The following is a 25,588-nucleotide window of genomic DNA, read 5'->3' on the forward strand; positions in this document are numbered from 1 at the left end:
TAAATCTAAGCACAGTGGTTCTTGCTGGAGTGAGGTGAAAGAGTGGGCTATCACAAAGGAAACTTCTTCAAACCACACAATCATTGTTTCTCCTTGGACGTTCTTAATCAGAATGAAGAGGAAGAGGTGAGAACGAGAGTCAGGAGAGTTGAGCATGTCACATATTTTAGTGAAGGTTCTAAGGTGATTCTGATGTTAACCCCCAACCACCTGGCAAGCACTTCTGCATTCACAAAGCATGTTCACGTTTATTACATCACTTGATACGGCCTCTGCTGAAAGACTGAAGCTGTGAAAAAGAGAAAATCAGTTTTATAAGGCTAACTCTCCAAGAGAATTCTGCTGAAATGTAGGAGGAGCAACATATTTCATAATTCTCTCCATCTACAAAACCCAAAAGGGTAAGCTTTAAAAACAGATTCCATAATAACATTTCCCAAAAAATAAATAGAAACCTGAAAAATAAGGACTTTCAATAAGCCATTTGAGCACAATGATCAAAGTTTTAGTTCTAAATTCGATGGCTAGATTTCTAATCTTTTATACCTTGACTTCATTAATACATTAATGTGAAATTCAGTGTCTTTGTCACTAGTGCTGCTACAACAGAAATACCACAAGTGGGTGGCTTTAACAAACAGAAATTTATTCTCTCACAATCTAGGAGGCTAGAAGTCCAAATTCAGGGTGCCAGCTCCAGGGAAGGCTTTCTCTCTCTGTTAGCTCTGGGGGAAGGTCCTTGTCATCCATCTCCCCCTGGTTTAGCAGCTTCTCAGCACAGGGACCCCGGGTCCAAAGGATACACTCCCCTCCTGGTTCTTCATTCTTGGTGACATGAGGTCCCCTGTCTCTCTGCTCACTTCTGTCTTTTATATCTCAAAAGAAATTGACTCAAAATACAACCTAATCTTGTAGATTGACTCCTGCCTCATTAACATCATTGAGGTAGGATTTACGACATATAGGAAAATTACATCAAATCGCAAAATGGGGGTCAATCACACAATACTGGGAATCATGGCCTACCCAAGTCGACACACATTTTGGGGGACACAATTCAATCCATAAAATACAGTTTCTTAGGAAAAAGAAAATAACTGGTAGTATTCTAGAAGGGAATAAATGGACTGGATTAGCCATTGTGTCTGCGTTTATAAAACTAATTAGGTGAAGCATAAGCTAAAAGTAGGATTCACAACAGAGAGGTAAGCAACAGCTGTAACCAGGTGTGGGCACAGTCATACCTGGGAGTACCTGAGGACCTCGATGCCTGCATTCTCCAGCTCTTCAGTGCAGTTTGAACTGATTATTGAATCAAAATTTCTAAGCACCTGTATACAAACACAGGCAGAAGAGGGAAGGGTGGTGGGAAATGGAATAAAACCTGATTAAAGACATGCTCTTCTCCCCTTCTTCATTCATGGTCATATTGAGAGCTGAATTTTAATAAATCCTTTCTTTTCCTAAAGTTGCCACCAATGTCAGAATTCTATTTGACATCACCAACTCCTAGTTTATTTTTTATTGTGCTTTAGGTGAAAGTTTACGGAGCAAATTAGTTTCTCATTCAATAATCTGTACACAAAGCGTTTCATGACCTTGGTTTCATTCCCCACAATGTGCTAGCACTCTCCCCATTTCTGCCCTGGGTTCCCCCATTTTCTTTCGTCCTGATTTTCTACCCCTTCCTGCCTTCTCATCTTTATTTGTGGGCAGATAAGGACCCAGATTCTTGAACCAACACTTTTTGTTTTTTTAATTGTACTTTAGATTAAGGTTTACAGAACAAACTAGGTTGTTACTAAACAGTTAGTACATATATTGTTTTATGACATTAGTTAACAACCCCATGATATGTCAGTACTCTCCCTTCTCGACTTTGGGTTCCCTATTACCAGCTTTCCTGTCCCCTTCTGCCTTCTAGTCTTGCCCCTGGGCTTGTGTGCCCCTTTAGTCACATTTTGTCCTATGGATCTGTCTAATCTTTGGCTGAAAGGTGAACCTCTGAAGTGACTTCATTACTGAGCTAAAAGGGTGTCCGGCGGCCATACTCCCAGGGTTTCTACAGTCTCTGTCAGGCCAGTAAGTCTGGTCTTTGAGTTAGAATTTTGTTCTACATGTTTCTTTAGCTCTGTCCGGACCCTCTGTTGTGATCCCTGTCAGAGCAGTCGGTGGTGGTAGCCAGGCACCATCTCGTTGTGCTGGACTCAAGTCTAGTGGAGGCTGTGGTAGCTGTGGTCCATTAGTCCTTTGGACTCATCTTTCCCTTGTCTTTAGTTTTCTTCATTTTCCCTTGCTCCTGAAGGGGTGAGACCAATGGAATATCTCAGATGGCTGCTCAAAGGGTTTAAGACCCCAGATGCTACTCACCAAAGAAGAATGCAGGAATTTTCTTTATAAACTATGTTGCGCCAGTTGAGCTAGATGTTTCCTGAGATCATGGCCCCCACAGTCCTCAGCCCAGTTAATTCAGTCCCTAACGGAGTTTTGATTTGTCCTTGGAGCTTCTGTGACCTTACCTTGAACAAGTTGTGCTGGTTTCCCCATTATTGTGTACTGTCTAACCCTTCACCAAAGTTATCACTTATCTATTGTTTATTTAGTGTTTTTCCACCCCCACCATTCAGCTCCCTTGCAACCATCAAAGATTGTTTCTTTTTGTGTGTAAACCTTTCCATGAGTTTTTACAGTAGTGGTATCATACAACATTTGTCCTTTTTTGATTGACTTATTTCACTCAGCATAATGCCCCCCAGATTCATCCATGTTGTGAGATGCTTTGCAGATTCATCATTGCTCTTTCTCGTTGCATAGTACTCTGTCGTATGTACCAAAGTTTGTTTACCCGTTCATCTGTTGATGGGCATCTAGGTTGTTTCCATCCTTTTGCTATTGTGAACAATGCTGCAACGAACACGAGTGTGCTTGTGTCTATTCGTGTGATGGCTCTTATTTCTCTAGGATACATTCCTGAGAGTGGGATTGCTGGATCATATGGTATTTCTATTTCTAGCTTTCTAAGGAAGCGCCATATCTTTTTCCAAAATGGTTGTACCATTCTGCATTCCCACCAGCAATGCGTAAGAGTTCCAATCTCCCCGCAGCCTCTCCAACATTTGTTATTTTCTGTTTTTGATTCATGCTAGTAAAGCCGGAGTGAGATGGTATCTCATTGCGGTTTTGATTTACATATCTCTAATGGCTAGTGATTACAAGCATTTCCTCATGTGTCTGTTAATGGCCTGAATGTCTTCTTTGGTGAAGTGTCTGTTGAACCAACACTTTTGTTACGGCCCCACAGCATATCCGAAAGCTCTGATGTTGTGCCACAACTATCCATCAACAAACCACATTAAAGTAACACTTACCAAGAATGACTCTACATGAAGGCTGCATTTTAGCACAAAGACTATCGGCCTGGCTTTCTGAGACCTTAACTGACTCCCAGTTTTGACATTAAACAGCAGTCACAAACCTCTCTTGGTCTTAATTGCTTCATCTATAAAATGCAGTTTGAGCAGACGATCTCTAAGTTTCCTTTTAATGAAAAAAGACTTTATTGAATGTTTCTGACTGTTAACTACCTGGTCATATGAAATTGATTTCCTGAATGAGAAATCAGCCTGTCAGTCTGTTTAACTAGTGTTTGTATTTAAGCCTGCATGCCTCCTTATTAAGGCATCTGATCCGATGACTATTTACCACTTCATGATGAAAATACCAGCCAGTTTGATCAAATCAAAATCATGGCCATCAAGTAGCAGTTGGCAGCTAGGAGGGACTATAAGGCCTAATTCAGATCCCTTGGACACAGCCCCCTGTGGAGCAGACCAACTGACCTCCACATGCTTCGCACCCTAGCATTTAATGGTTTAAAAAACTCCCATCAAGGAAAGGGAAGGGAAACGGATAGGATTTACCTTATGGTACCGTATCATTAGCGACGTCTTAGAACCCAGAGCTGACAGGATGCCGGCTATCTCCACGGCGATGTAACCCGCGCCAACGATGACACTGCGGCTACAACGAGAGCATGGGGTGAACTGTTTAAAATAAGCTTTGGATTTTGAAAAAATTCTAGGCCTACAGAAAAGCTGCAAAGGTAGTGCAGAGGTTTCCCTTCTATCCCCTGCCCATTTTCCCTAAAATTAACATCTTACATAATCATGGTACACTTAGTACAATACTATTAACTAAACCGCAGACTTTACTCAGATTTCACCAGTTTTCCATGAATGTCCTTTTTCTGTTCCAAGATCCAATTTTAAGTAAAAATATTCCCTTGTGGAAAAAACCCATTGTCATTGAATCAATTCCGACTCATAGGACGCCTATAGGACTGAGTAGAACTGCCCCATAGGGTTTCCAAGGAGCGGCTGATGGATTTGAACTGCCGACCATCTGGTGAGCAGCCGTGCTGTTGTTAACCACTACACCACCAGGGCCCCTCTGTGGAAGAAGGGAATCTATATTTCTAGCCGCTTTAAAAATCCATTAGCTTCATTTCTTCAAAGGAGAAATAAACCAAAAAAAATCTTTGAAACTAGAGATGATTCTGTATGCAACCATCTCTCACCTAAAACTATAATCAGAGCCACATTTCTCACCATCATTTTCCTCTCTGCTCAGTGTTTCTACTTGATCATTATTCAATTCCATTAATCCTGGAAATATGATTAAAGGCCAATTTAAGCACATCATTTTAGTTCGTAGTATAGGTCGGCAGTAAAACTAAAGTCCCTGAATTTGGTCTAAGAAAGAATCTTAAAAACTAGATAAAGGCTTGGACAAAGGTTTGAATCAATGGTGAAGGAGCTCAGATCCTGGCACTAGTACACACATTTACTGCCACGCTGTAATGGAGGGTAAGTGCCCCTCGGCTGAAGCGATCCCATTGGTAGCTGGAACCTTCTAAAGCTTCAAACATGTTCCTTTACCATTGTTACAGTATTTGTATAAGAAGTGAACAATCAGGGAGAGAACAAAGGAAATCTTCCAACATACATGGGGTCGCCATGAGTCGGTATCCACTCGATGGCAACTGGTTTTTTTAACAGGCAAGGCGCCTGTGTTGTGAATCTCTGTCCTCAGAGGGTTTATAGTCTAAATGGAAGATGAAGTATGAACCCAAAGGGCTACAAGTTAGAAGTCACGGCCCTCGTATCCTACAACCCAGGGTATGACAAGACCACTGCACCACCGGGGCTCCTCTAGATAGTCCAGAACCTCTGGAATAGCTCTTCTTCCATTTCTATCTCCCTCTTTCCTATTATAAGCTGACCTCCTTTCCTTTTTTTGGTTCTTCCCCTCCTTTTCTTCTTCCACCTCTATCCATCTTACTTTTCTTTCTCTAAATGTTTTTACTTAAATCCTCCTTTGTGCTGAGTGTTGCACTAGACGGGATGGGTAATGAGCCCTGTCCTTGAGGAACGCTGAAGGGGAGAAACATGCCCTGAACAGTGTTGAGGCCCAGAGGTCAGCTGTCAGTTCTTGCAGGAGCTGTGGGATATAGTCCAAGCAGAGGGGACATACAAGAAACGGGCATGAAACAACTTGGCTTCTTCAGAGAACTGCAAGGAACTTAATGTTTCTCTCTCAGCTCCCAGCAGCACCTTTCTTCCCCACTTACCACTAAAGTATTCACTGGGAATGAGCTTTTATTCATCCGAATCCCCCAGGCACTTCTGCTACCTCATTACAGGACTTAAAACTACTTTTGCTACAGCCATTCCACAGGGTTCAACCTCTATCTAGACTTCCGAGGGCAAAAATGGAATTACACAGCCCACAGCACATGGTACTTTGCCTACAGAATTTGTTCTTTCCCTGATCATTTACTAAGTCATAAACATTGTAACAATGGAAAAACAAGCCCCAAACCTGTTGCGTAGAGTTGATTCCGACTCATAGCGACCCTATGGGACAGAGTAGAACTTCCCCATGGGGTTTCCAGAGAGCGACTGGTGGATTCAAACTCCGACCTTTTGGTTAGCAGCCAAGCTCTTAACCACTTCGCCACCAGAGCTCGAAAGGAATCTTAAAAAGGAAAAATCACAACTCATTTTCCTGTGTTCCCACAGCCTTTTGTTTATAACGTGCATGTCAACACAAGTTTAATAAATGAATTTAAAATATATAATGGACCAAAACAAAACAAAAAAAAAATGCAAACTCTGCCAGTGAGTCGATCATGACTCATAGCGATGCTACAGGTCAGAACAGAACTGCCCTATTGTGTTTCCAAGGAGCGGCTGGTGGATTCGAACTGCTGACCTTTGGTTAGCAGCCAAGCTCTTAACCACTATGCCACCAGGGCTCCATGTAATCAGCAGATATTTATAATCAAGCTTCCTGGAGGATGAGTCTAGACTGAATTATATCACCCAAGTACAATGAGTCATGACCACATTTCCAGATACATCTTCACATATTCCTATCATTCAACCCTAAAACCAAACCAGTCAGGGTGGATTGCGAAGGAAGGAAGCCTGTTCTTTGACAAAAATTTCCATCCCTGGCAGCAAATCTGAAAAGACTACTAGTTTTTCTCAAAACTCTTCAAAGTCAGAGGACTGACTCAAAAGCCCACCTGCTCTGAGTATCTTAACGGGACAATTCCAAAGGAGCTACGAAATTGCCAAGAAGCCCTCACTTGCCCCTTGTTAACGGTCTGTGGCTCCAGGTGAATTAAGGTGATGATCCAAGTGTGGATGAATAGTCATCCTCCATGAAAGCCTTTGTAAAAGCAAAGGATTAAGACCTCAAACTAGATTGGCAACACACACTGAAGGAACAGCAGAGCTGAGCAACCTCGACTCCAGAGACAGCGCTGCACGTAAGGAGATACAGGCCAGTCTCCAGGCCAGCAGGACCCGCCTCCTGTACACAGGTGTCATCTCTTACCGTGAAGGGTGGATCCCTGTAACCTAGAAAGCCTGTGGTTTGCAGCAGCCTCAAATTCGAGAAACGATCTTCCTCATTATCTTTTTTCCCTCTGTGTATCCAAATCCGTGACAGGGGTTTACTCAGTCTATTCTAACACAAAGAACAACTTCAGAAAATGTATTTTTGTGACCCTGACAGAGGCTTCATTTATGGAGACCCCTCTGCACTAGCCACTTTAAAAACCAGAATCAACATTATTTTAGACACATGATCAATTGATGCTGTATCCAGCTGAAGAAAGAAGACAGTTTTAAAACATGGTTTTGTTTTCGTATTTGGAATCCCAGGCTGATTTTGTCTGGTGGACTTTACCATTTATTTTTTGAAGTCACTCTGTATTTGGTTCTGATTCTAAAACTTGCAATGGTCTCTGATCAAAAGCATTAAAGATTTGAGTCACCTACTGAGTGGTTCCAGTGGATGAGATACCCAAATAAAGAAGAGGTTGTTGTTGTATGCTGTTGAGTCTATTCCGACTCACAGTGAGCCTACAGGATGGAGTAAAACTGCCCCATAAGTTTCCAAGGCTGCTACATCTTTCTCCCATAGAGCGGCTAGTCAGTTCGAACCTTCCACCTTTCAGCTAACAGCTGAGTGCTTAATCACTGAGCCACCAGGGCTCCTTAGAGAAGAGCGAGGAGGACAGAATTCAGGAAACGCCTACATTTAATAGCTGAGAGGGGGCAGTAGAAAAAATGTCAGAAGGAGAGATGGAAGAAGAATCAATCATTGAAGTAGGGGAAGGAAACCAGCTTACCTAGGCAATTCTTCCAGTTGAAAAAATCCATCACTGGTTATTCCTAGGCTGGCACCTATGCAGGAAAATGCCATAGATCACACAAGACAGTGCTTTCTCTCGTAAAATAATCACAACATTTTATGCAAAAGCCAATCACTTTCTCAGCCAACATACCCTGTTTTGACAAGTTTTGTTGAAGTCTACTTGGTAAGCTGCCAAGCAAGTCTTCTCTGAGTCAACGTTTTTATTTTCTCTCCAGAAATAAGAGACTGATAACCAAATAACTCTGTAATTTCTCCAAAGAACTAAGATCTTCTCAGCTCTCATGAATACTCTTCGCTGGCCCTGCGTCACCCTCTCAACCACCCCCAAATGTAGGTGGGAGCCCCTCGGCTCAGCCTTGGTCCTCTTTTCTCTGCTTTCTTCTTCAAAGGTTTCAAACAACTCCCACCTCCACATGAAGGACTTCCAAATGCGTAGTTCCCGTTATGACCTTTTCCCCAGATTCCAGTTGTATACTTCTAACTGGTCTGCTACACAATTCTACTTTGCTTCAAACTTAATATATTTAGAATTGAACCTTAATTTTATGTCCAGAACCATCCCCCCAACAAGTTTACCACTTCAGTTAAAGGGATCACCATTCCCCAATATTCCAGGCTCAAAGCCTAGAGCTATCAATCTGTGATTCCTTGTTTCACACCCCTCTTCCTATAACCCGCTGCCATCAAGTCAGTTCCGACACATAGCAACCCTACAAGACAGAGAAGAACTGCCCTATAGGGTTTCCAAGAAGCGGCTGGTAGATTCGAACTGCCAACCGTTTGGTTAGAAGCCGAGCTCTTAATCACTGCGCCATCAGGCTCCCCCTCCACCTACAGCTCATCAGTTATTAAAACGGTAAACCCTCCTGACTTATCAGCAAGTATTTGCCTTTGGAAGACTCACCGGGGATCTGGCTCTCAGGAGGACGTGAGGGCACACCGCCTGTGGCGATCAGGATGTGAGGAGCTGTGTATTTTTTCCCATTGACCTCGACCGTGGGCGTGGGATCACATGTGAATACTGCAAAGCCATGGATGATATCTATATGGGACTGGAGAAGGAACCACAGAAAGATTACCTTGTTCTTAAAATAAAAACACCTGCTGCAACTTATCAGCTCTTTCTATTTCTCTACTGAGGATTTTGATTTTTGGTTAGCTGATGGCCAAGACAACGCTCCGTTTTTCCAGACTTCTGCAGAACTCCTAGTACTTAATACCTAGGTAAGGGGGTTGCCATTTGATGCTGAAGTGTACAGTAAAAACAAATCATGGTGTTCTGCTGGGCCAAAACTAAGAGACCAAAAAATATACGTAGATCATCCCCACAAGGAAGAAGACTGCATCTTAGTCCCCAAGAGTTGAGGACAAACTCTACCTTACTCTCAATGAAAATAAACTGATGGGTCTAGAGGATGGGCAGAATGCTGAGAAAGGCATGAAGACAACAGCGAAGGGAGTACAGGCAAGAGAGAAATACAGACTCTGGCCAAGAGAGGAAAATGCAATGCTTCTGTGTTCTTGAGCAAAATGGGAACAATAACACAAAATTACATGACAGTGAAGTTCTGTGCCAGAAATGTTGAGAACCCAAACTCTGATTTGCTCTTGCCAGCATCCTCTGCACCAGGGCCTTGATTTGGGGGCTGCTATGGGTTGAACTGTGTCTCCCAAAAATGTGTATCAACTAGGCTAGGCCATGATTCCCACCATTTTCTGATCTGATGTGATTATCTATGTGTTGTAAATCCTAACCTCTATGATGTTAATGAGGCAAGACTCAATCTACAGAATTAGGTTGTATCTTGAGTCAATCTCTTTTGAGATATAAAAGAATTGAGCAGAGAGAGGAGGGACCTCCTACCATCAAGAAAGAGGAGGAGGGAGTGGAGCGTGTCCTTTGGACCTGGAGTCCCTGTGGTGAGAAGCTCCTAGACCAGGGAAAGATTGATGACAAGGACCTTCCCCAGAGCTGACACAGACAGAAAGCCTTCCCCTGGAGCTGGCACCCTGAATTTAGACTTCTAGCCTCCTAAACTGTGAGAGAATAAATTTCTCTTTGTTAAAGCCACCCACTTGTGGTATTTGTTACTGCAGCACCAGATAACTAAGACAGGGACCGACGGCATACTTCTGCCCACCATGATACAGGCACCTTACAAGGATAATGGGACCATGCAAGCATGACCATAGAATGGAATGTTTTAAAATTCTGGAATGTGCCTGTTTCCAAATATATCCTCCTTTCCAACTACCATAATCTAGGCCTGGTTCTGCAGGTGCCAGGCTTAATCAAGCTGAATCAAAATCAACATCAAAGCTCAACAGCCTCTACATAATGATTTCCTTAGGGTGCTATACAAAAAGGGGGTGGGTAGAGAAACAATAATATAGACAATAGTTTGGAGGAGGAAATGATCAGATATCCATTTTCATTCCTCAGGATATTAGACAGGTTTCCTCTTCTGTGCAGAATTCTTGGGTCAACTTTAAGTAACTCCTTCCCCATATTATAAATGTTAGAAAGAAAAAGGCCATAGGTAAGCTCTACTACACAGTAAGATTTGTGAATATTAACAAATCCTGTCTTTTCCGTAATTTTTCTGTCCTCTGACAGAAGTATTTTAGTTTATTCTTTTTATTTTTTAAGTTTGGTTTGGATGTTTTGGAGCTCTGGTGGTGCAGTGGTTAAGAGCCTGGCTGCAAACGGAAAGGTCAGCAGTTTGAATCCATCAACCGCTCCTTGGAAACCCTATGGGGTACTTCTACTGCGTCCTGTAGGGTTGCTATGAGTCAGAATTGACTCGATGGCTATGGGTTTGGTTTTGGTATGGATGTTTTAGTACAGTAATTGGTATCTTAAGGCTCATGTCTGGCAGCCTTAAAATCTCTTACAGTCGGTGCACAGGGGACTTTAGGCCCTCAAATTGGGGAGTAAGGTCAGAAAACATCACCCTTCAAAAAATAAACCCAATGAATGATAACAATCAATACAGAGATATATAAGATTAACCATCTGTAGAAGTAACACCCTAAAAAATGTTTTATACACATGCTTCTAATGAGATTATGATGGCCCAAAGTATCTACTGATCTAAACATGACTTAAGCTATGTTGAAATCTTAGAAATTGCAGAGTGAGACCAAAAAAGCAAGTGAAATGTGATGGGACGTATGCAGTCAAGGGAAAAGAGAGCTGGATGATACACAATTTGTCGATGTCTCTAGCGTAGTCCATGCAGAAGAGGTATGACATGTAAGGACTAAGGCAGAAAAAGCCTCAGGACAGTGAAGGACAACGTACATGGGCTGCAGGCAAACACACATTTGCCCCAGTTTTTTTAAATCAGATTTCATTCATAAAATCTTCTGAACCATAATGTGGTCTCCTGAGCAGATCCAGCCATCAAGGATGAGGGTGCTCTGAGCAAATGAACAATGCCACGTTTTCAGCCAGACAGCGCTCCTAATTTTAATTAATAAACTTACATCCAAAACCAAACCAAACCCACTGCGGTCAAGTCATTTCTGACTCACAGTGACCCTAAGGACAGATTAGAACTGCCTTTACAGAAGCAGACTGCCATATCTTTCTCTCACGGAATGGCTAGTAGCTTCGAACCACCAACCTTGCGGTTAGCAGTCAAGCACTTAACCACTGCGCCACCAGGACTCCTATGAGCTGGCAAACTAGTACGAAAATGCAGCCATCAGATAAGACCCAGTCAAGCAACTCTGACACACGATCCACTCTCCATAGAGAAGAAGCCCACCAAGACAGCGGCTTCTGCTCTGACAAGTTAACTTCACAATCATTAACAGCAAGAGAAACAACAGACACAATAAGAGACGTATCCAAAGGCTACACATTCTAGTCTGGCCAGACTTGGTAGCTCGCTCCAGGGACAAGGAGCTCCTTTTCAAAGTTTAAAACCCAGCTTACAAACCTTGGTTAGATTGTTTTGATAGATGGTATTCAGACGGCTCACGTAGGCATCCCGTTTTTCTTTTATAACACTGCAACGAAACCTGAGTCATTACTGAGAAACAGGATTTTCCTGTTTTACTCAGTAAGGCATCTGTCCTTGAATACCCCTCAGCAGAGAATCACAGACCGCCAACAAGAACCCCACTGGGTGAACGTCTCTGAAGACATTCGTCTCTTCCCTTGCGTCCATCTGCTTTCCCATATGTAGAAGCCCTTATTCCACCCCGTGGAGAATATTCAACTGGCATCCATGGTACATAAACTTCTTTCTGCGTGTGAGCTGCTCTGGCACAGTGACTAGCACATCGTGGGTACTCAAATATTTGTTGAATAAATAAATGAATTCGCTAAAAATTTTGGATAATTTGATGGCTCCCAAAAAATTATGGCTCACTTAGTTATGAAAGTTAAAAAAAAAAAAAACCTAACAAACAAAATTTGCAAATCAAACCCTCGGAGCATTTAACACTTACCTCCAATTGAATTTATTCTCACAACTTTCAAAGCCATAATCGACACGATCATGCATAAATTCAGAGTGGACAGCCGTGTTCCACATTACCTGTAAAAATGTACCCAAAACAGTAGTGTATGAGTTTTGAGGGAAGACAGAAATCATGAATGAAGTGATAACTATATAATAGCAAATAAAAATAATCACCTTTAAATTAAAAACAAAACTAAACATTTTTTAAAAGTTCAGAAATATGACCAGATAAGATTTTATAGTGGGGCTTTTGAAATACTGGGGAAAATTATTTCTACTGTTTAATTACATGGTTTATAAACACAAAAACACAATAAGCCTCATATTCCTTTCTTTAAAATTTATTATTACTTACACTGCTTTTTTTTTAAGTTTTAGGTTTAAGCCCTGCCCTCTTTGATTCAGTCCCAGGTAATGGGAGTTACACTTGTAACTTTACAGTAAACTTGCTTGAAGACATCCTTCAGATACAGTTGAGGACCAAAAACTTTAAAATAATGAATTCCTATTATGTATCTGGAGCCCTGGTGGCACAATGGTTAAGAGCTCGGCTGCTAACCAAAAGGTCGGCAGTTGGAATCCACCGGCCGTTCCTTGGAAACACTATGGGGCAGTCCTACTCTGTCCTATAGGGTCACTAGGAGTCGGAATGGATTTGATGAGGGTTTGGTTTTCTTTATTTTATTATGTATTCAGTAACTCTGAACATGTTCTCGTACGGATGTATGTAATTAGACATCTGGAACTCAGAGGTTCAAAGCATGTTTTTTATCCCAACTGATCATCATGGTAGCTGAATTCAAACTGGCATCCATAACTCTAGAGGACAAACTGCTATTTCCTTTGTCAGACAAGCCTTAGATTCCTCTTTTGATGAGCCTTACAGTCCTTCTTTGTGCCTTCTCCCTTTATGCCTAAAGATGAGTAAATTGATGACTCTGCTAGATTCATCTTAAATGCATGTGAAAGATTTACTAACAGCACAAATAAATTATGCTATTTTAATAACATCGCTTATATCATTATGAGATGTCATATTTATTTACTTCCAATTTGTATTATGTGTGATACCACAGCATCAAACACCCTCTGGAGAGGATGGCTCTACATGAACTAAGTTAGGTTTTCAGTTCAGATCTAATCGATCTGGTAGGGCCAGCGGACCCATTGTTCTGGTTCCTTCTCTGCTGCCGCTTCACTCTACCCTTCTTGAAGGGGGAGTTACTCTTGGGCTTCATTCTGTTTTACAAAATAAAAGGCAGCTACGAACTGATCTTCAGAATGCAAAAGCACTTTGAAATCATGTGTGTGTGTATGTGTGTGCACTGAGTTGATTCTGACTCATAGAGACCCTGTGTGACAGAGCAGAACTGCCCCAGATAGCTTCCTAGGCTGTAAACTTTGTAGGAGCACATCGCCAGGTCTTTTCTCCTGAGGAGCCACTGGTGGGTTTGATCCACTGACCTTTCAGTTAGCAGCCGGCACTTAACCACTGCGCCACCAGGGCTCCTTTGAAATCAGTAGAGCCCTATCAAAATGTTAAGTGTCTACAACATGCGATCAGAACAGAAGGAAAGAGTGAAACACTATGGGAAGAGAATATGACAAATTAAGGCTACCGGTCAGTATTACCTCAATATTTTAAAATAATGAGGCTCTAAGACAGTACCAATTAACACTGAATTTAGTATCTTACTGGTTTAATTATAAAACCATGTTATAATTAATCTACATAATTTATATATTTGTATGTCTTCAAATAGAATAGATTCTGAAATCTAGGAACAAAAGGAAAGAAAACAATTCAGAAAAATGTCCTAAAGGAAAAAAGAAATTTCCTAAGTTAGAAAAAATCTACCTTTACTAAGGAACAGATTACAGGAAACCTTTGTGAAGTTAAACTCAGGTGTGCATCACTGATAAGACTACAATATTAGATAATAGAAAGCTGCCAATTTAAAACGTAATCTTGGTTATGAAAGGTTGTAAACTTGGGATTATAACATGTTTTAAAAATACATTCAAATGAGGAACAAAATTATTTGCAAGTATAAGCAAGAAGCAGCTTTGGAAATAAGAGTTGTCAGTTCTTCCTTGTCAGGGTAAAGAATGAGTTCATTCAATGTGACCTGTGCAACAGGTATTAGAACCAAAAATCACTAGAGTGGTAAAAAGAATTCATAAGGCTACAGAACTTAATCAATAATCCGGTTTGCTGGCTGGAGCTCCTTATTGAGAAAAAGTTATCCTGTGCTGATGACCAGTCCTAATGACTAGGCCCAGATATAATCTCATTCACTCTAAACTAATAAATTAATGTATCATTTTTAAAAATAAGGCAATTCTTTGCGATGTTAGATAATCATTTCACTAGTCTGTCTGATACTCCTGAGAGAAGCAATAAATCTGAATTTCTGGAACAGCAAAGATGGGGACTAGGACCCAAGTACATAACAATTCTAGCAACAGACAACTCACCACAAAGGTATTGATACAATGAACTGATAAATGTCATTCAAACAACTTGAGAAATACAATCTTAGAATGGTATGAGACACCCAAAGTCACGTGATACATGCTTAATTTATAGGGAAAAACATTTCTGTGTTTAAAAACAAAAATGACCACTAATAAAACAAACAAAAAACCCACAACGATCTTGACACATCTTGCCAGGAGAAAAACAGCTCTACTAGTCTTCCTGGAAAAAACTGATGCTCAGGAGCAGGTGAGAGACCAGAGTTACCGCAGGATTCTGGGGAGTCACAAAGCAGAGCCTGGTGTGGGAGGAGCGCCCTTCTGCCGTGGTCAACCACTTAGTGTCTTGGTCACATCAGCACCTGGACTGATACCAAAAACCAAACCCGCTGCCCTTGAGTTGATTTTGGCTCATAGTGACCCCACAGGACAGAGCAGAACTGCCCCATAGGATTTCCAAGGAGCAGTTGATGGATTCGAACTGCCAAACTTCTGGTTAGCAGCCGAGCTCTTAACCACTGCGCCACTTGGACTGATAGCTATGTATTAACTTTATTTTGTGACTGGACTGCTGTCTTAAGAAAAAGTGATCCCGTGCACACGGACAGCACTCTTCTTTTATGCCTTGACTACAGATGTCTTGTCGATCTTTGTTCCTTCTAGACCATCAGAAGTTTGAGACCAGAGACTGTGTTCCATCCCTGGTTACTGCCTCCACTGAACCCACTACAGCAACTCAGTCTATCACCAGGAGAACACGTAGTGAATGTTCAGATGAACCTCTTTTGCATGCCTGACGCAGCTAGTGTCCGGAAGCTCATATTTCTGTGGTTATCTCCCCAGCACCCACCCCTTCCCTGTAGGGGTAGCTCAACCCTGGCCAGGAGGACCTAAAGCAATCTGCAGGGACACCGGTGGGTGAGAACACCCTGCCTGGAGCTCCTGGAACCTTCCTTGGCTATGAGGGAGGTTTCTGTCGATTACAGACCTAAGGTGGCAGAGTGGAAAGATGAGGAAAAGCCAGAGTCCTTTCAGATATTCTTAAGTGTTGAGCCAATCTCAGGAACTGCCTCTCTACAGGTTTCTTAATAAGCGATATGAAAAAATACCAGTAAACAAAACCATCCCCTTGTTTAACCCATTTTTAGTTGGGTTCTTCTCAGTTAATTTTTGTAGAAAGAATCACATATGGAAACATCCTTATTCTGATCATGATTTACCAAATATGAAAGAGGAGTGTGGAGGTGGATAAAAATAAAATTCTACCTTTTTGGGTACACATCCGACATTCACCTAGGGGGAAAAAAGAGACATATTTTAAGAACGTTAAACTAAAACCATCAAACAAACCTGTAAGAAATGAACCCCAAGCATCAAACCAGGGAACCTCCTTGAGTTCTAAGTCATAATGGAGTACATTCTACAGTTATTTCCTTTTCCCTATTCTAGACCTGGAAAAGGTAACCCGTTGCCATCGAGTCGATTCTGACTCATAGCGACCGTACAGGACAGAGTAGAACTGCCCCAAAGGGTTTCCAAGGAGCAGCTGGTGGATTTGAACTGCTGACCTTTTGGTTAGCAGCTGAGCTCTTAGCCACTGCACTACCAGGGCTCCAGGGATATAGATAAGAACCTTTTTTTTTCCTTATAGGATGAGATACAGAATTTTATTCATCAATATTTTTTTCCAGAGTGGACAGAGAGAGAGAACAATTCCATTTCTAAGGAGCTGTGCACAGCGGGAAAGGCCAGAGATCAGGAGGCAAGAGAGGCCTGAGTTACACAGGGCCCAGGGGGAGGGAGCAGAAGAGAAGAGCAGCATAGAGGTAAGAGGACCCACCAAGTAGAAAAGGGCAAGAGGACCATGTGAGTAGCTGTCTTACAGGATTTCTGGGAAACTCACAATGGAATATTCTGGATGAACACCTAGGGTGGCTCCTTTGAGAAAGCCTCTAGTGGAGACATACATTACTCTTGAGGGCCAAAGGAAGATGAAACCAACAGTGAGGTTCACCCATGCTATGAGGTCTTACGTACTTGCCAGAGATAGACCACCAATCTGACCCTCGGCTTTCTAGCAGCCAATACAAAAAAGAGAACACAAATACTGATTAAGATTTCAACAAGTAAAAACTAAGCAGTTGCTTAAGAAAATAACTGTTCATACTGGTAAGGCTAGGGAGAAAATCCTCCCAAACTGCAATGTACATTCTTATACACATATGTCGGTGCACATCTGTTTATTCCCTGTTGAACACTTCCTAAAACTTCTAACCAAAAAAAAAAAAAAAAAAAAAACTGGGTTAGTTAAGACTCTGATTAAAACTGCCTTGAAGGGTATCCTAGCAGAAGAGTTGGCTACAGAAGGAAAACTAGATTGAGCTCACTTTTTTCAAAGGCAAATTCAGACTCCTTAACTTTCCATCTAATGTATATGCCAACTATTCTTTAACCTTTAAATACTGACTGGAGGTGCCAGGTGAGTGATGTGTCCGGGCCACTACAATGAAGTTATACTTGAACAAGGAATCATCAACTGCGTGTATGATTTAAGAAAATCAGTATGTTCATTCATGCTTAATTGGCACAGGCCACAGTGACGTCAGTAATCAAGAAGGCTTTTCTCTACTAGACTAGACTATGGCACATAAAGTGATACTTGTGAGGAGTGTTCTTCTTAGCCCAAGTAGATACATGAGACTAAATGGGCACCTCCTGTCCAGGGGCAAGATGAGAAGGCAGAGTCAGGAGCTGGTGGAATAGACGGGAAATTCTGGGTAAAAAGGAGTGTGCTGTCACAGTATATGGAGAGCACCTAGGGTCACAGAGCATGTGTGTATAAATTTTTGTATGAGAAACTGACTTGAATTGTAAACTTTCACTTAAAGCACAATGAAAAAAAGAAAAAGAAAAAAAAGGCGGCTTCGGTCTGTGATCAACCCTACCTCCTTAACCCTCATTGGTGAGACCTACATACCAATCCCACAAGAAAATGGTTCCTGTTTAGCAGGCAATCAGTAATACTCAGCAAGAACACAACTGGAACAAGTGCTCCCACAGGCCCTGGGGCAAAGGGAGGAGTAAATCAGAAAGCACTTCTCCTCAAGCCAACTCTTCCATCCTCTGCTTAGTGAGAACTGAACCAAAAAGACAAAGCTCCCAGTAGACTGATTCACATTGGCTCTGGGCAATCTGTGCTTCTCCTTGGTCTACATTTGATCAGATTGCAAAAGCTGAATTTTAAAGATCTCATCTATTTTTCTCCCTCAAAAATGACTTAATCTCAGTAGGCAGCAAGGAATTACCTACCTTTAACTGACCTATAGTTTCTCTCAGTTTCCTGTTCCTCTTGTTTAACCCAATACTATTAAAATTTTTTGTCAGATCCAGAAAAATAATGACTAATTTAAGAGTGGAATTCAGGCCATTAGGCCTACACTTGCCTCTTCCTGTGGTTTCTTCATTTGTTTACTAGTAGTTCTCGCCCCTGCTGCTTCTTTCACTTCACAATATGGGGGCAACATTATCTCACACCTGAGATTCTTACCCCTTTTTTCCCTCAAATGTCTTAAAATAATAAATTCTATCAAAGAAAAGTGAACACTCAGGTCATGCTACATATTGAAAATACGTTATCCTCTAGGGAGGGGGCTACTCCATTATATCACATCAGGGAAAAAAAAAAAAGCCTCCTGAGGTGGTTGTTAGTACGTGCCAGAGTCGGTTCCAACTCATACGTACAACAGAATGAAACACTGCCAGGTCCTGTCCATCCTCACGATCATTGCTATGTTTGAGCCCACTGTTGCAGCCACTGTGTCAATCCATCTTGTTGAGGGTCTCTTCCTCTTTTTCACTGACCCTCTACTTACCAAGCATAATGTCCTTCTCCAGGGACTGGTCCCTCCTGATAACATGTCTGTCTTAGTTATCCAGTGCTGCTATAACAGAAATCCCACAAGTGGATGGCTTTAACAAACAGAAATTTATTCTCTCTCAGTCTAGTAGATACAATTCCAAATTCAGGGCAACAGCTCCAGGGGAAGGCTTTCTCTCTCTGTCGGCTCTGGAGGAAGGTCCTTGTCATCAGTCTTCTCCTGGACTAGGAGCTTCTCTGCACAGGAACCCAGGGACCAAAGGACGCACTCTGCTCATGGCACTACTTTCTTGGTGGTATGAGGGCTCCCCCTACCCCTGCTTGCTTCTCTCTTTTATATCTCAAAGGGATTGATTTAAAACAACCTAATCTTGTAGATTTGAGTCCCGTCTCATTGTCATAGAGGTTGGATTTACAACACATAGAAAAATCACAGCAGATGACAAAATGGTGGACAAGTACATAATACTGGGAATCATGGTCTAGCTAAGTTGACACACATTTTGGGGGGACACAATTCAATCCATGACAAGTCCAGTCCTCAATGACATGAAAACAATGGGGACCATGTAGTGAGTGTTTCATAAAGCCAGAAGTATTCCATTTGAAGGACCGTCCTTTATTTGAAATTTTAGCTTCCTACTTTTTATTATCATTCTTGAAAAAAATGATAGTGATAGTACATGAAAGTAGTCTTTTAACAACCGTTAGTTTGAAAAAAAATAAAAAGTTGCTCCCTTGTATCAGTTCCCCATGTTTCGAAAAACTGGGTAGTGTAATCTGACTGAGAACCACTGGATTAGTGGAGTTTCAAAATCACTTCCAGCTCTATTACTCTAAGAGTCTAAACTTTCAGGGAAGAAGGCTTAAAAACAAAACAAAAAGACTTGTATTTGTGTTTTTGTTTTTGTTTTTTTAATTTGTCACAAAAATACTTCAGGGAACATTTAGAAAATACGGATAACAACTAAAATGTAAGCTCCCTGAGGACCGGGATTTTTATCTACTTTGTTTGCTCTTGTGACCCCAGCATGTAGAAAAATACCTGGTACATGGCAGACATTCATTAATATTTGTTGAATAAATTAATAAATGAACAAACAAAAATAAAACAATTAAAAGCAAAACATGCTACTGTTAGAGGATTCTTATTGGAATTTTCCATGGAAGTTCATCCATGACAACTTAAAAAATTTACCAAGCTTTAATTTAGAATTAATATATTTTAGTTGGGAAAGAACTAGTTGTAGAGTTAATCGCAAAGAAACTTCTATTTGACCTCTCCAAAGAACATGTCTAAATAGCACCGTTTACCACAAAACCACTATTACTGTGTTACTTTCTGGCTCAAAACCCTACCACTGCTCACCACACTTCCAGAAACTCTACATTTCTCACACAACCTACCCATCAGCTTCCCATCTCTTACTTCTATCAGAGACCCCTCTGCTGCAGTCAAACTAAATTACACAACATACTCAGCCTCTATGCTTTGCCAAGGAGTCCCTGGTGGGTGCAAATGGTTAAGCCCTCCACTATCAGCTGAAAGGTTGGCAGTTTGAACCCACTCAGAGGCACCTCGGAAGACAGACCTGGTGATCTGCCTCTGAAAGGTCACAGTCATGAAAACCTTATGTAAAAATAACAGCAAAATAAATAACAAAACAAAAAAACCTTATGGAGCAGTTCCACTCTGTACACATGGGGTTGCCATGAGCTGGAACAGACTCCAAGGCAACTAAAGACAACACGCCTTTGCCACTGACGCTGTTATTGTTGTTGTGTGCCACTGAGTCAATTCTGACTCATAGTGACCCTATATGACAGAGTAGAACTGCCCCATAAGGTTTCCTAGGCTGTAATCTTTATGGGAACAGATCACCAGGGCTTTTCTCCAAAGGAACTTGGCCACTGGTGGGTTGAAACCGCCAACTTTTCAGTTAGCGGCCAAGGGCTTCAGCACTGTGTCACCAGGGCTCCTTCCCATTAACTCTACCCTGTCAAAAAATGATACTCATCTCTCAAGGTTCAGAAACATACTATCTCCTTCCTACTTCCCATAGTGCTCAGGCAGAAGGATAATTCCAACCCTGTAATTTGAACTCCCGTAATTTGTTATTGCCTAGGGCAATGAAGATAGACCACTCCACTTTGGGGTTGTCATTTTATTTCCCCTATCCTAGATTGTAAATTTGTTGAGGAAAGGGACCTCTACCCTTGCCTCTGCCTGCACTTAGCACCCAGTAGGATACAAAAAACGAATACATGAAGAAATGAAATAATGTGCTTCAGAAAGCCTTTATCTTCCCTACATCTTGCTTAGAAATCATTGCACATTATGACTGCAACTATGGATAGCCCACATTACTAGAATCCTTGGACAATCTAAACTCATGTTATAAAAATGGCAGCATGGCGTCAGAGGTCTTCTAACTTCACAAATAGGGAGGAGAATCAATATCAACATCAGCCCAAGGCTGATTCCTATGAGGTGGAGGTCAGACATACCTCCACCCTCCAACCTTTTTTTTTTTTTTTTTTTTTACCAATTCTGACACGAGCCGTCCCGCCCAAGGCACTGTCTACTTCTCTGCTAGGTTCAGTAATTCATTGCAGTAGTCACATAGAACTCACAGACCATAGTCATAGTAACGGGGTTTATTAGGGAAGTAACAGGCTACAATTCAAGATCAGGATCAACTTGGAAATAACAGGAACAAGTCAAGATACAGTTCTTCCATCACGACAGCTTCTTCTTGGCCTTGCCCACAGGCAGGCCTCTTGGCCCTCGGCCTGCCCTCTGCCCTGCTCAGGCCAAGGGTTACAAAGTTCTTTAGCTCTGCAGACAAGTGCCTGCAGGCACCCCACTCCACCAGCAAGCCTCCTGCCCAAAGGCACTTAGCTCTCCTGCTCCCTGGGTCAGCAAGCCCACTGCAGCCATCAGCCTGTCCCATGCCTCTGCCATCTTGTGCCATCTTCAATGGTTACAGCTGTCTCCTGGGTCTAGGTTCTCAGTGCAGGGGCCCTGGGTCCAAAGGATGTGCTCTGCTCCTGGTTCCTCTTCTTGATGGGAGTGAGGTCCCCCTCTCCATTTCTGGAATTGGCTACTTTTAAGCCCAGCAGGATGGCAAAACTGACTAATCCCCTTGTTAGCGTTCCATATACCTTATTTGTATGGTCCCAATCCGACAAGGGTTCCATGCACCTTATTTGCATCATTAGCTGGCTGTCCAGTACCCTTGGGTGGGCCATAAGCACCTAATGTGCATAGTCCTACCGAATCATTTTATGGGAGTTACCAGATCATGCATGGCTAGAAGGGCCACATTAATTAATTCATTGCACTGCACATGTCTTATCAATTAATTCTCTCTCTCCAATACTCAGCCTATACCTACAGCCTTCCTTGTAATTCAAACCAAAAGCTAGTTTTAGAGCAGCCCTAATGAAATGTAATATAAAATTTTAAACAGGGGATTCCCCAAAGATGTCAATGCATAGGTGGAAATAAAAGTTGCTTTAACATAACGAGATGAACAAGGCCAGGCACTGTACTCTGTAAAGCAGCAGCCCTTTGCTCATTTGGGAAGTAATTTATCTCTCAGTGTGCTCACATTCATTAACAGGAGTCCAAAAAAGGGTCAGCCCCTCTTTTATTTTTGGTCAAAATTATACACAACACACACCACATCAACCATTTCTACACGTACTATTCAGTACCACTGGTAACACTCAAGTTGTGCTACCTTTCACGATATCCTTTTCTAAACTATTTCACTATCATTAACACAAACTCACTGCCCTCGAAGCTTCTCATCTAACCTTCGGAGGCGCTGTTGTCAATTTGATCCCATGGAGATAATTCTTTAAAAGAGCACAACGCTCAAGAAATCAGGCCCTCTTGATTAATACCAGTGGAACCAGGCAATGAAAGCAGATGCCACAGGCAGGTCATGACATAAACAGGGAAGGAGGAGAACAAAGTAACAAACAGAGGCACGGGGAGAGAAGTAATCAAGTGCTCTCCCCAGTTGCCCTGAGGGGTCTCTCAATGGTACCCCTCAACCTGAATTCTCCTAATCTAATCTTCCGGATTAAAGTGTCAAAGTCCAAACTGATAATAGGGATTTTTCCTTTCTCCATATTCCCACTTTCATCTTGCATGTGAAAAATGAGCACTGGACAATGGAGTCAGCCCTTTCCTAGTTGTTAACTTTGAGTTTGATTCATTTCACAAATGGTTACAGAGCAAGGTATTTTGTTAAGGTGATAAGAGGTAAACGAACATAAGAAACCCATCCCTGCCCTTCAGGAGTTCCCACACATCAGTCTCTGAAGCCATTCAGGGAACCCATGCCCAATCCCAGGTTACTCTTGGATATAGTATTTTAATATTCAACAGCAAGTACCTGCCCAAGACTTGTGATTTAAAAAGCCACACCAATAACTTGGGAACAAAACTTATTTAAAAAAATCGTGAATAGTTTCCCTGTTTTGGGATTTGCAACTTTTTTTAAAAATAGTTTTCAAATCCACCCCAAAACAAGGCAAAAGGTCTGAGAACTCGTTTAATAGTAAATCGTTCCTCAGAGTAACCTGTATTCAGAATCACCTGCGGAACCTCTAAAAATCCCCAAGAATCACCCATTAAATCAGACGCCCTGGGAGCAGGACCCAGGCAGGAGAATTTTTTCAAACTCCTCGGGTGATCTAATGTGCAGCCAAGGTTGACATCCAGTGCATAAATCAACTGCCCTTGAAACTGAAGAGAGGAGCGGGAACCGCATTCCGAGTACAGGTACCACCACCACCACCCCACCTCCGCGAAACACAGCCCAGCTGCAATTTTCCAAACGCAGTTTTGTGGTTTCGTGGATCTACTAACAAGATCAAGCCTGAAATGCAATCGTTATTCTCCCACCTTGAGGAGTGAGGATGCAAGGAAGTTATGTTAGACCTAATAACCTACGGCTGTCTTTAATGGGTTCAGAGCTGTGAACACACAACTCTCTTCCCGACGAAGGTTTAGCTTTGGAGGCCGCAGGAAAGCCCCTTTACACGTGTGCCATCTGAACGTGGTGGGGTCCCGACCCAAGAGGGGCTAATCCTCAGATGCAGGTCGGAAACAGCAGCGCTGGAAGCCCACCGTCCGGGCCTGGATCTACGGGATCGCATTAGCAAAGAGCCCGGGCTAAGCGAAGAGAAAACGAGGCTGCAGGACGCAGGGCTGCAGCAACAGAGGTGGAAGAAGCGCTCGGTGGGACCTGGTACTCACACAAGTGCCGCCCAGTTTGTGGCTCTCCACGACAGCGGCCCTGGCGCCCAGCTCCGCCGCCCGGCGCGCGCTGGCCAGCCCGCCCGAGCCGCCCCCGATCACCAGGTAGTCGTAAGAGGTCACGGCGCCAGCGGCGGGCGACGGGCACTGAGCCTGCGGCTCCTGCTTGCTCGCCATGGCGCGGGAGAAGGCGCGCAGGAAGGCCGCGAGCCCGGGGCGCCGCAGCAGGAAGCCGAGAGAGGTGCGCGCCGGCCGCCGCCAGTTCGGCCCCACGGTCGCGCTCAGCCTAGGCAGCAAGGCCATGCGCGCGGAAGTGGCGCGCGGTCGGCGGCCGGGGGCGGTGCCCGGGGAAGAGGGGGCGCGGGCCCCTGACGAACGCACCCTCACCGTGACTAAGCATCTGGCTGGGGGCAGGGGTCGGGACTCGCAGCCGGGGCGCGGCAAGACGGAAGGAGGAAGAGCGGGCCGCCCCCCTGCCCCACGAGCTAAAGAGCCGGCCTGCGGGGCTGGCCTTGGCCCGCGACTTTGCCCCAAGCGAGGGCGAAGAGCTGGGAGGATTTGCTCGCCTCTGCCTTCACCCAGCGCTTGCGTATGGGATCTAGGCAAGGGTGGTTTCTGAAGGCCTGTGGGACGAGGAAGGGAGAACGCCCTGTCTTGTTTCGCCCGGCTTTTCCTGAGCGAGCGCGCTGGGAGTTGCCAAGTGGCACCGACTCTTCCAGAAAGGGTAGTTTATCCTCTATTTTGGTTGATGCTTTTCAAAATTTGATCTGCAGACCATCTGGAGTGCTGATTCTGGCCCTAACCCAAATCAAATGAGAATCTCGGGGGGCGGGACCCCGGAATTCACATTTTAAACAACACTCTTTCACCCCCTCCCTTTTTTAGGTGATTGTTAAGCACTTAAGATGAAGAAACATTGAAACAACAGGTTGAATCTGAATAGGGGTTTCTGTGATTCACCAGTGAAACAAAGATAAAGAAGACAAATAGAGCATTTTCCTCCCAAGCTGTAGAGACTGGGGTGTTCTTTTGGAAGATCTGGAACTCACAACTGCTCAGGAAGGTAGTTAAGTGCGGCTTTGAATCTGTGTGGTGATGGGCCACAGTCCTGTGCCCATCGCCCCTATATGTCATCTGAGCAGAAGGCTAAGCCCATGAGCAGCGGAACGAAGGTTCGGTTCACAGACAAGCCAGACCAAGCACACTAAAAAGAAACGGGAATCCACCACACTCCAGGTAGAATGGGATCCAGTTCATTTTTTTAAGAGTTTTTTTTTTTTTTTTTTTTCCTGATTAAAACGTGACTTAGGAAATAATATTAGAATCATTTATTCCCTCTCCTTGAGCATAGAGAATGTGACCCAGCTGGAGCTGGGTTCACAAGGACTCACAAGGACATATCAGCTGGGCCCTGAGGTATAAAGACAATAGCTAAGATAATCTTGGAAAATATCTTTTAAGGAAACTTTCACATAAAGCCAATCAAACAGAACACAAAAGACTTTCTACTATTTTTCTATTAGCATTTAGTGAACAGAAATTTGTTGGGCCAATGAAGACCCTCCTGACTGTTGTTACTGAAACCTGTACCAATGACTGTTAAGAAAGACAATTCAAAATGTAGAATCACAGTTTCTAGCCAATCTGAAAAGGCTAAGCTTTCAATGGTTTTGCCCATTCGTAATGTTAACATATACTGAGGATTCTGTAATGGTCTTTGGACTCGGGCAGACATGGCTGTGGCAGCATGCTTGT

General features: G+C 42.9%; 1 protein-coding gene across 2 annotated transcripts in view; it reads right to left on the reverse strand.

Annotated features, from left to right (window-relative positions):
* Positions 1-24,136, reverse strand: part of GSR (glutathione-disulfide reductase) — a 32,156-nt gene extending 8,020 nt beyond the window's left edge. The window contains exons 1-9 of one of the 2 annotated variants that reach the window (XM_023737829.1): positions 23,834-24,136; positions 15,948-15,974; positions 12,190-12,278; positions 11,676-11,745; positions 8,633-8,780; positions 7,703-7,757; positions 3,921-4,020; positions 1,245-1,331; positions 14-289 (exon numbers count right to left, since the gene is read on the reverse strand). In XM_023737829.1, the coding sequence (XP_023593597.1) occupies positions 257-289; positions 1,245-1,331; positions 3,921-4,020; positions 7,703-7,757; positions 8,633-8,780; positions 11,676-11,745; positions 12,190-12,278; positions 15,948-15,974; positions 23,834-24,136 (912 nt within the window). In that variant the 3' untranslated portion in view covers positions 14-256. Of the gene's footprint in view, positions 1-13; positions 290-1,244; positions 1,332-3,920; positions 4,021-7,702; positions 7,758-8,632; positions 8,781-11,675; positions 11,746-12,189; positions 12,279-15,947; positions 15,975-23,833 lie in introns of those variants that run through there. The other variant, XM_023737828.1, reaches the window with a different exon arrangement.
* Positions 24,137-25,588: the final 1,452 nt, after the last annotated feature.

Source organism: Trichechus manatus, unplaced genomic scaffold, assembly GCF_000243295.1.
Source record: "Trichechus manatus latirostris isolate Lorelei unplaced genomic scaffold, TriManLat1.0 scaffold00109, whole genome shotgun sequence".
Taxonomy (NCBI): Eukaryota; Metazoa; Chordata; class Mammalia; order Sirenia; family Trichechidae; genus Trichechus; species Trichechus manatus.